General features: G+C 42.1%; 1 protein-coding gene across 1 annotated transcript in view; it reads right to left on the minus strand.

Annotated features, from left to right (window-relative positions):
* Positions 1 to 12,314, minus strand: part of exoc4 (exocyst complex component 4) — a 162,854-nt gene that overhangs the window by 41,130 nt on the left and 109,410 nt on the right. The window contains exon 14 of the mRNA XM_062064900.1: positions 1,600 to 1,736. Coding sequence (XP_061920884.1) covers positions 1,600 to 1,736 — 137 coding nt within the window. The remainder of the gene's footprint in view (positions 1 to 1,599; positions 1,737 to 12,314) is intronic.

Here is a 12,314-nt window from a genome sequence, read left to right on the forward strand (position 1 = left end):
CTGGACATCTGTGTTGGTGAATCTTTTGCAATTTGTTTAATGAACAATGAAGACTGCAAAGAAGAAAGTTGTAGGTGGGATCGGTGTATTAGCGGCTGGCTGTAGCAACACAACCAGGAGGACTTTTACTTGGATAGCAGACGCGCTATCCGCCGACCGCACGGATGATCGGGTGAAGTCCTTCGTCCTTCCGTCGATCGCTGGAACGCAGGTGAGGACAGGTGTTGATGAGCAGATGAGGGCTGGCTGGCGTAGGTGGATAGCTAATGTTTTTATCATAGCTCTGTGAGGTCCCGTTGCTAAGTTAGCTTCAATGGCGTCGTTAGCAACAGCATTGTTAATCTTCGCCAAGCGGGAAAGCATTAACCGTGTATTTACATGTCCAGGGTTTAATAGTATTGTTGATTTTTTGTCTATTTTTCCAGTCAGGGGTTTATTTATTTTGTTTATATCTGCATTTGAGCCCGATGCTATCACGTTAGCTCCGTAGCTAAAGTGTTTCGCCGATGTATTGTCGTGGAGATAAAAGTCAATGTGAATGTCCATTTCGCGTTCTCGATTCTCATTTTCAAGAGGATATAGTATCCGAGGTGGTTTAAAATACAAATCAGTGATCCATAATAGAAAAAGGAGAAAGTGTGGAATCCAATGAACCCTTGTACCTAAGTTACGGTCAGAGCGAAAAAAGATATGTCCTGCACTGCACTATAGTCCTTCACTCTCACTTTCCTAATCCACAAATCTTTCATCCTCGCTCAAATTAATGGGGTAATCGTCGCTTTCTCGGTCCGAATCTCTCTCGCTGCTGGTGTAAACAATGGGGAAATGTGAGCAGCACTCCAGCTTGTGACGTCACGCTACTTCCGGTAGGGGCAAGGCTTTTTTGTATCAGCGACCAAAAGCTAACTTTATCGTCGTTGTTCTCTACTAAATCCTTTCAGCAAAAATATGGCAATATCGCGAAATGATCAAGTATGACACATACAATGGATCTGCTATCCCCGTTTAAATAAAAAAAATTCATTTCAGTAGGCCTTTAAGTAATGAAGAATAATTAATTAAATGCACTTTTACATAAAATAAATTAATGACACATTAAATTAAATATGTATGTATTTAATTATAATCATAGTTAATACAAAAATATAAGTAATTATTCAAAATGTATTTTTTTATTTAAAATTTTGTTCCATTAAAGCCTCTATAGAAGCTGGGCCGCACAGAGTATTCACTTTTAATCACATGACCTGATATATTGTGACCATGAGCTTTGGTAGGCCTTAAGTCAATAAGAAATGTAGAATAAATGTCCAAATTTTATATTTTGACACTGCTGAGTTCCCCAGGAGTTGGTCAGAGACACTTCTGCTTGCTTACAGGAAATTGCTCTTCATTTTGCCCAATGTGTTTGTTTGCTATGCTGTCATTTTTGTGTTGTACCTTTACTGTAGTTAACTTTCATGATATATTTATTTAACTATTACAGGAGGCACACAGTTGAGGGTTATAAAATATGGGCCTGTTGGCTGCATGTTTGAAACCCCTGTCCTAGATTATAGTAATTCTGGGTCTACTCAGCTGCCATTTATCCTACTTTACCTATAGGCCGTATTGCAGATCTCCTTGTACTCTTTCAGCTTGTCACAGACCATTTCCAGGAACTGGTTGGAGTAGGCGCTCAGGTCCTGCATGAGATTCATCAGATCCTGGATGGACTTTTCCACCACCACTGTGCTCTGGAGCCAGAAAAAGAAGAAATGGTCTGTGTCACCTGCTTGCCTTGGTTCATTTACACACACAACACAAAGAGAGCAGGCGCTCCACTGGGAGGCGTAATGATCCGTGGCAGGACCGAGCAGTGCACACACTAAGGCCTCGGCTGTGGCCAAGGGGTTACATTTTACTGTGTCGGCAGCAGGGGAGGGGTAGAAGTACACATAGCCTGCAGGCTGCAGGCGATAGCAACAATAACAACATGGCACTTTTAGCACTGCTGAGTCTGCAAACTCAGAACAAAGACATCGTTTTACCATCAGTAGGTTAACTATTGTATACGTATAACATTTTAGTTTGTAACACAGATTTTTTTTTGTTATGTTGCAAATTGTGTGTATTTTATTTCAAGGCCTACTGAAATGATTTTTTTTAATTCAAACGGGGATAGCAGATCCATTCTATGTGTCATACTTGATCATTTTGCGATATTGCCATATTTTTGCTGAAAGGATTTAGTAGAGAACAACGACGATAAAGTTCGCAACTTTTGGTCGCTGATAAAAAAAAAGCCTTGCCCCTACCGGAAGTAGCGTGACATCACAAGCTGGAGTGCTGCTCACATTTCCCTATTGTTTACACCAGCAGCGAGAGAGATTCGGACCGAGAAAGCGACGATTACCCCATTCATTTGAGCGAGGATGAAAGATTTGTGGATGAGGAAAGTGAGTTCATTGGATTCCACACTTTCTCCTTTTTCTATTGTGGATCACGGATTTGTATTTCAAACCACCTCGGATACTATATCCTCTTGAAAATGAGAGTCGAGAACGCGAAATGAACATTCACAGTGACTTTTATCTCCACGACAATACATCGGCGAAACACTTTAGCTACGGAGCTAACGTGATAGCATCGGGCTCAAATGCAGATATAAACAAAATAAATAAACCCCTGACTGGAAGGATAGACAGAAAATCAACAATACTATTAAACCATGGACATGTAAATACACGGTTAATGCTTTCCAGCTTGGCGAAGATTAACAATGCTGTTGCTAACGACGCCATTGAAGCTAACTTAGCAACGGGACCTCACAGAACTATGATAAAAACATTAGCGCTCCACCTACGCCAGCCAGCCCTCATCTGCTCATCAACACCCGTGCTCACCTGCGTTCCAGCGATCGACGGAAGGACTTCACCCGATCATCCGTGCGGTCGGCGGCTAGCGCGTCTGCTATCCAAGTCAAAGTCCTCCTGGTTGTGTTGCTACAGCCAGCCGCTAATACACCGATCCCACTTACAACTTTCTTCTTTGCAGTCTTCATTGTTCATTAAACAAATTGCAAAAGATTCACCAACACAGATGTCCAGAATACTGTGGAATTTTGAGATGAAAACAGAGCTTTTTTGTATTGGATTCAAAGGTGTACCAATACTTTCGTTTAACTAGTGACGTCACTCGCATACGTCATCATACAAAGACGTTTTCAACCGGAAGTTTAGCGGGAAATTTAAAATTGCACTTTATAAGTTAACCCGGCCGTATTGGCATGTGTTGCAATGTTAAGATTTCATCATTGATATATAAACTGTCAGACTGCGTGGTCGGCAGTAGTGGGTTTCAGTAGGCCTTTAATTTACAGTAGTACCTCAACTTATGAGCTCAACTAGTTTTGTGACCAAGCTCATACCTCAAATCACATGTATCTCAAATCTACATTGCCCATTGAAATTAAAACAGCAAAAATTAAACATGTACCATGCCTTTTAAAAACAAAAAGCAACCATTTAGATAAAACATATTGTTTAAAAAACAATACAATAGAATGTACTGGAAACAACAATAGTTTTATGAAGTAATATAATATCAATGTACAACATATAACTTGGAGAGTGACCGCATTAAAGTTGGTTTCACGTTGGTCTTTAGGATATTCGCCTTCGTAAATGAAGCGGCAGTTCACTGCTGTGTCATGGTGTGGGAAACTCGCAATAGAAGTAGAGAAACGCTGGTCAGTTATATTTGGGAGAATCTCTTAGTATCTCCTTTGAGCTGCTTCCCTTTCAAACACGCCATCAGCAACGTATCCATATTTTTATGAATGAATATCGTATCACTTGTGTAGATATTATTTTATCGTCCTTACTTGAAAAAAAGCTGGTGCTACGCTCAAACTGCCTTGCCTTCTTCTTCTCAGCACGGTCCTTCACTCTCACTTTCTTCATTCTCATGGTTGGAAAACAAAGTTATGTCCACCGCTAGCTATAAGACCGAAAAAGACCGGATGTTTTGGATTTATGTGACATTACTATGCACGATAGGGAGAATTGTAACTCAAATTTATGCTCGCAATTTAAAGCATAGCAAAAAGCCTGAAGACAGCTCGTATCTCAAAATACTAAAAAGTTAAAGTACCATTAATGCACAAGTCCATAAATCTATCCATTCATTTTCTTCCGATTATCTGGGTCCGGGTTGTGGGTAACAGTTTCAGTCTCAGTCTAACAATCAGTAGGGGAACCTAGAAACCTCTTTCAGTTACTTCCAGCATTTTCAGGACAGTTTTGGAACACAATCCCTCTAGTTTAACCTCGGGCTACCCAGGGGCCTTCTTCCGGATAGGCATGCCCGAAACACCTCACCAGACAAGCGTCAAAGAGGCATCCAGACTAGATGCCCAGGTCACCTCTACTCTAAATTGCTTTAAGTGCTTAGTGGCCACTTGGTTAGACTGTCCGCCCTGAGATCGGTAGGTCGTGAGTTCAAACCCCGGCCGGCCCTTGGCACTCAGCATCAAGGTTTGGGATTGCTGCTCACTGCTCCCCTCTCCTCCCAAGGGGTGGGACAAGGGGATGGGTTAAATGCAGAGGCTAATTTCACTACACCTAGTGTGTGTGTGACTATCAGTGGTACTTTAACTCTGTCTTTTACCCCAGATTTCTCCTGGATGCGTAACGGCTGCTGAATGGCAGCGCCACGGAACGTCTACGCCAGGGCTATTCAACTACAAAATTAAGAGGGCTGCAGTTTCAACAGCCCGAGAGTTCAGGGACTGGACATCGGAATTTGGATGTTTCATCAGAAAGTGCCTCAGCAGTTTATATTCCTTTAAAACTGTGTTTACTTAATTGCAAAGTAAACACATCGGCTTTCACACTGCTCTGTCAATAAACTAATTATTCTGCCCTGGCTACTCGTTTCCATTGGGCGCAGCTAGATTGACAGTTGACAGTCTGAAGAAACAGAAGCGCCAGAAGTTTTGTTGAAGATTTATGTTTCTTTTTTTGAATTATTTGCCTTCCTCAGTTTTATTCCTTTACACTTTTTCCTTCATTTAGGTTAAGACTGAAAATACAAACATAAAATAAGCATTACAAAAGTATGACGTCCATTGTATTTCACATAGAATAAAAGGTTCAGTGTGAATACATTCACACAATAAACTACAGATGCTTACCCATATAACAATTAGAAAAACATCCATAGCAAACATTGCAGACAATCAAACCCAAGGTGTGGCGTTCACCCGCTATTGATCAAATTTAGCGCTACATGTATTAAATGAGCTTTGATTGCCAGAGTTACTGAGCCAAAAAACATGACCACAAATACAAAATAAATCACAAAGTCAGCGGTCCTACAGGAAACAATGACTCGAGCACTGGCTCGGGGCAGAACATTCATACTTTTTCCAGTCGCTATTAACAGTCAGATTTAATTTATTTTGATTCAATCCCGAGCTCGGGATCTTTGTGTGTGGAGTTTACATGTTCTCCCCGTGACTGCATGGGTTCCCTCCGAGTACTCCGGCTTCCTCCCACCTCCAAAGACATGCACCTGGGGATAGGTTGATTGGCAACACTAAATGGTCCCTAGTGTGTGAATGTGAGTGTGAATGTTGTCTGTCTATCTGTGTTGGCCCTGCGATGAGGTGGCGACTTGTCCTGGGTGTACCCCGCCTTCCGTCCCAATGCAGCTGAGATAGGCTCCAGCACCCCCAGCGACCCCGAAAGGGACAAGCGGTAGAAGATGGATGGATGGATGGATGGATTTTTTTCAGGGTTGATAGGGGTGGCGGCAGAACTCCATTAATGAACAACCCTTGTTTGAATTGTTTCATCAAGCCTATTTGGGTGATGTTCGGCGGGCTAAATGAAAAGCCTTGGTGGGCCCAATGTGGCCCGCAGGCCACCAGTTGAATATTACTGGTCTATGGTAAACTCCACTGAAGTTCTGATGCGCATTTATGCGGCTCGGCCATACAGCAAAGTAGCACAGACTTTTACGAGATCTCGCAAATCTGCGTGTAACCACGTGATAAGGGAGTTGTAGTCAAGCAAACCAAAAAATCTGTTTATTCTGTACTTCCAGAGGAGCAGAAGCAAAAAAAATCGGTCCTGACGTTCAAGATACGGAGCGACTGCAGAACGGCAACACGGCGGAACGTCGCAAGCTTTGCTGTTCATACCCACAGGCGGGCGACTGTGACGGCACTGACATGACTCGTGGAGAAGACCACAGTTTTGCCTTGCAGTATGACAACTTTATTTTTGCATTTGTAGCTAGCAACAAGACAACAGTAACATCATCCCTGCGAACATTGTACACAAAAACACATCTCATTCAACCCCTGCTTCCCCAGGCCCTGTATCAGCTCATATTTCACACAGGCCCCCAAATAGCTGTCCAGGATATGCCAATGATATGATTGTTTGATTTTGGACCTCCAGAATCAGCATGTGCCCATTCATTTGTGTTAACAAGGTGAAATTACATCTGAAAACCTTTGACATGTTGACTTAGAAGTTTGTCCCTGCTCATTAGGACGTTTGAAAGTGAAAAATATGATCTGCCTTGAACACGGAGTATTTTATTTTGAAAGAAAAACGGACGTTTTATTCTCTGTTTGTTCATGACTTCCTATCCCACACAAGCAGATTTTATCGAAATTGATCCGCCGTGTTGCGGTGACCGGCAAAAAGAGAAGCTAAGCGTATAGTCAGTGCATGGACGCTTTACAGCACCGGCATGGCGGCACCGTACGCAGAGGGTCCGCTAGCGATGGAAACTGACACATTGACTAGATTGGAAACAGAACGACTCTGCCGCCGTGGTGACGCCGTTCTGCAGCTGTTACGCATACAGTGGAAATCCGGGGAAAACTCATTTCCGCTGCTTGTATATACAAGCTTTTTCAGTCACCACATGCATACGTCTTCAAGACTAAATGTGTCCGTGTGTGAAGGTTTACGACTGTATGAATACTTTTTTGGCTTCCTGAGTGAGTGACTTGGGCAACAATACATTACAAGTACATACTTTCGTTATTACGGGAACAAGATGAGGGATTCATTGTGCAAAATTGAGCAACTGATTTAAAAATGTTCCTGAAAAAACCCCAGAAAACTGTTGACTGTGGTCCAAACTGGAGAATGGACAGGAGTAAACAATGGAATGAGTATTGCTGGGTTGTCTAATTCTGCTCGTTTAACACAGACATGTGTCTTGGCCAGCACAAATCATTAAAAAGTAATCAGGGGAGCGATTGAGGAAGTGTTTTTTTTGTCCACCTTAATCTTAGTTGACCGTTACATTGGAGAGAACATGTATTGTCCACGTCTTTCTCTCCCTCTCCCTCTCTCATTCTTAATGATTCATGCTTAAAGGTCAACACACGGTGCAGTGGAGTGAAAAACACCAATATTCCACTCCAGTGTTACTACATTAAGCCTGGAAACCGACCCGATGCGCTCTTTTAGAACACAGCCGCCACCGAGGAATATCCGACTTTGCAAATGGATGGTCGCTGTTTGATGGCGTGTCATTAAGAGCGAAATGGTGGTCGGAGATACACAGCCGACATCCCGGCGGGAAGAGAAAAAGCTGTTAATGCGACAGAAGCTGCGGCTAAAAGTGGTTATTTCCTTTAGCGGAGTGAGTTAAAAACACACACAAAGTGGGAATTAGATTAATGTGCTAAAAGGATGCACTTCGGGGTAGGAAGAGAATGGGAAGTGGACTTTGTGTGCGTGGGTGCATGCGTGTGTGTGGCGTAGAATGGATGCCATTCCCTCATGAAACAGCAATGGGGAGCTCCTAAAAGTCACAGTTTTTTAACCCGAACCGTGACCCCTAAACTGCTCGACACGGCAACACTCCAACAGCAGCGGGATGCCAAAATAATACACATGATACAAGATCATCTCCCCCTGCTAGCACACACACACACACACACACACACACACACACACACACACACACACACACACACACACACACACACACACACACACACACACACACACACACACACACACACACACACACACACACACACACACACACACACACTTTGCCCCTTTCTTGAGTGAAGGGGACACACAAGACCTGACAGATCATCCATCAAAGTCAGGAAGAGTCACAATTGGAAGATTCACTCTCTTCGCAACACACACGAGATGGCTCACATCGGATGACACAACTTAGCCGGCAACTCCTCAAACACAAAGTTCCACATTTGGATAACAAATAGGTGCAAATTTGGCTGCACAATTAATTAAATTTTAATCGCGATTTTGGCTGCCATGATTAAATTAGAGTGATCATCGGCCATATAAACATTTAAAAATCAAGCTTCGCATATGAAATTAAGCACGTTCATAGCTCACGGCCACAAGAAAGCATCAGTGACTCGACTTGAAGCCCAGCTTACACCCACGCCAGAGGCCATTATGTACAAAACCAGTGAAGTTGGCACATTGTGTAAATTGTAAATAAAAACAGAATACAACGCCTAGAACAGTCCGGATGGTTATTTTCCTCTTTGGTCCGGAGGACACCACGTCCACAGTTTCCAGAAACAATTTTAAATGTGGACTCGTCAGACCACAGAACACTTTTCCACTTTGCATCAGTCCATCTTAGATGAGCCTGGGCCCAGCGAAGCCGGCAGCGTTTGTGTTTACCTTTTTTTTAATAAATGGCTTTCGCAATGCATAGTAGAGTTTTAACTTGCACTTACAGATATAGCAGCAAACTGTAGTTACTGACAGTGGTTTCTGAAGTGTTCCTGAGCCCATGTGGTGATATCCTTTACACACTGATGTCGCTTTTTGATGCAGTACCGCCTGAGGGATCGAAGGTCACAGGCATTGCTGCTTATGTGCAGTGATTTCTCCAGATTCTCTAAACCTTTTGATGATATTACGGACCGTAGATGGTGAAATCCCTAAATTCCCTGCAATAGCTTGTTGAGAAATGTTGTTCTAAACTGTTAGAAAATTTTCTCATGCATTTGTTCACAAAGTGATGACTCTCGCCCCATCCTTGTTTGTGAATGACTGAGCATTTCATGGAAGCTGCTTTTATACCTAATCATGGCACCCACCTGTTCCAAATTAGCCTGTTCACCTGTAGGATTTTCCAAATAAGTGTTTGATGAGAATTCCTCAACTTTCTCAGTCTTTTTTGCCACTTGTGCCAGCTTTTTTGAAACATGTTGTAGGCATCAAATTCCAAATGAGCTAATATTTGCAAAAAATAACAAAGTTTACCAGTTCGAACGTTAAGTGTCTTGTCTTTGCAGTCTATTCAATTGAATATAGGTTGAAAAGGATTTGCAAATCATTGTATTCTGTTTTTATTTACCATTTACACAAAATACCAACTTCACTGGTTTTGGGGTTTGTAAGCCCACAGCTCCATGAACACGTCAACCAACTCGTCGGCCGGCATTAGTGGGATTTTCTTGGGCTTCTGCAGCCGGTCACCTCGTTTCACTTTTTGTTATTTGATGGCGAAATGCACGGACACCTCTACAACACGCTGCTCTGTTGGTCTCCTTGGAGTCGCACTAGAAAGACTAAAAGATAGACATTACGCACTCTTCTTGGACACGTTTTCTTACAGGGGAAAACAATGACAAAAAATGAGGGATGCACATTACTACATGATGTAACACTATTGAATTGAAGAAACAACTCGTAGCAAAAATGTATATGTTTTTTGTATAAGTCTGACCTTTTGGACTGGATTACGAAAGCCGAGGGACCAGCATAGGTCGGAATAGGTGCATTGCTGGCGGGCAGATGAGAATGAGTTCATAAGCAAACAATGTCTCTTTCGTGGGACGGCCTTCCAACGCATCGTTTCTTCAAAGTGTTCTAATTGAAGGATGAGGAGCAATATCACACTTGGCTGCTTGCAGATGGGCTGCCATATTATTCCACCCTCCTGCCATTCTTACCCAAAACACACTTACGCAAAATGAAACACGGCGTCCTCGCATTAAACAATACAAGGAACTAAGATGTGCAATTGGAGTCCTCGCAGTCAAGCAAAAATCCATTATACTAATGATCTCTTTGTTAGTTTTTTCTTCATTAATTTAATGGATGGGGAGCAAAAAAACTGAGAAACTTGCGATGCATGTATTGCCACATCTCATTAAACAAATGTCAAAAAAGTAACGCTTCTTAGTTCAGGAAAGTTCAAGGTTATTCAAGCACTTTGAACATGAATTTCCAAGCTTTTCCAGTACATCAAGGCTGTGGCTCACGTTATAATTTAGATTTGTAAAATTAGATGAATAAACAGTTGGCTTTATTAGCCCCAACCTTCCGTCCTGCTAAACCAAAGGGCATGTTTTTGGTAGTGGCCGACATTTGGAGCCCTCCCCTCTCTCTTGCAAACTCAAGCATGTTGGAAATAACCTGCAACTGAACTGAAATGAACTGAACTCACTTCCAGAGGCAGAAGATTAGTACCTGCTGCACACAGACCCCCACCCCCCAGGCTGCAGCTTGTGACATTTGGAAGCCGCTATGTTTTAACTGCAAATATAGGCAAGCACCATTATAGTTGTAGAATGTGCATATTATGACAAAGTGCTGCCTTTTGTGTAGGGGCGGGCAAGAACGTCTGCCTGGAGTGCACACGTGTTTGCTGCGAGATAACTGGGCCAAGGTAGGTGACGCCGACTGTTACACCTCAAGCACTGAGAAAAAGAAACATATTCTTGGGACTGTGAGTCTTCAAGATAAAGGCTCCGGTGCTTTTCAAGGCAGACTAAATGGACCGAATGTTGCTTGAATATTAGACTCTACTAACAACACCTAGTCGTATAAAACTTAACTTGGAAATTACCATCTATAATGTTGTTATTATGATAGTGTGAAGTGAAGTGATTTATATTTGTATAGCGCTTTTTACTGGTGACTCAAAGCTTTACATAGTGAACCTCATTATCTAAGTTACATTTAAACCAGTGTGGGTGGCACTGGGTAAAGTATCTTGCCTAAGGACACAATGGCAGTATCTAGGATGGCGGAAGCGGGGATCGACCCTGGAACCCTTAAGTTCCTGGCACAGCTGCTCTAACAACCGATGTTCTATGTTCCACTCCCGTCCTGGAAAAACACGAACGGAAAAGTTCATCATACAAACATTTGCTGGATTAAGGACAATGTGGTGTATTTGTCAGAATAATTATAGCACAGGCAACACAGTAGTGTTGCATGTTTGACCATATTTTACACCTTTTTGTGCAGTGGTTCAGAAGTAAAAGAGTTACACCACGTGATTTTAATTACTCAATTCAACGACTGAAAAAACGCAGTGACTCCCACAGAGCTGCAATGTATTTGAGGCAATGGTGTGTGTGTTTGTTAATGGGGTAGGGTCGGAGGGGGCATGATATTATGACATCATTGTCAAATTTGCATATTTGGCCATGATACATTTGCATGTACTTGAAATGGACGCTGTAAAAGAGAGAAATAATGTTTAGGGAGACAAAAAGTGAGCAAAAAAACTGAATTTAATTTAGAACTACAAAAAACACTCAAAGAAGGCACACCTCTGCCACGTCTTATCTCCCATAAGTAAAAAAAAAAGTCCTGAATGCACACGGTGGTCTGGATCAGTCCCAAAACATTTCCTAAAAGTTTCATTTAAAATCCGCCCGGAACTTTTTGAGCTATCTATAGTAGAATGAAAGTGAGTCTCCACTATCTTTTTCTCCGTAGGGCTGCTAGCATACACTTACACAAATGTACAATAAGGTAATGTAGTACAAATGTTACGGATCAGGCCCAAAATCTAATAACATATTGCTTGTCTCATTTATGACATTCGCTAAAAGTTTCATGAAAGTTTGCCTACTACCTAACTTTCGTCTGTAATTTCTTTTTAATGTCACAAAAAAGACAGATGAGCGATACACACGGAGCATTTTTATAATGTTATAATGACTTGCTAAATATGGCAAGTTGCATAGTAACACTCAGGCCTTTCCTGCTTTATTATGTCTGTCGGCAGGATTGAGCCGAGCCCGTAATGTATATCAAATTGATTGGTAAAGTTCCTTATATAGTAGTCTGTTTACTTATTGTGTCATGTGTCCAAATATCGCCTACTATCAATTCTCAAGTATCATGTAATGGAGAACAAGGCAAAAACATGTTACCTACCGAGTGACAGCAAGCCAGAGGCGGGCCTGCTAATCGCTAAGCTAGTTTGAAACAACAGAAAAAATAAGTGCTTAGTAAAATTTAGGAAGAGTAAATGGAAGTGCGTTACAGCAGAACATAAGCAGA

Source organism: Entelurus aequoreus, linkage group LG12 (genome assembly GCF_033978785.1).
Source record: "Entelurus aequoreus isolate RoL-2023_Sb linkage group LG12, RoL_Eaeq_v1.1, whole genome shotgun sequence".
Lineage (NCBI taxonomy): Eukaryota > Metazoa > Chordata > Actinopteri > Syngnathiformes > Syngnathidae > Entelurus > Entelurus aequoreus.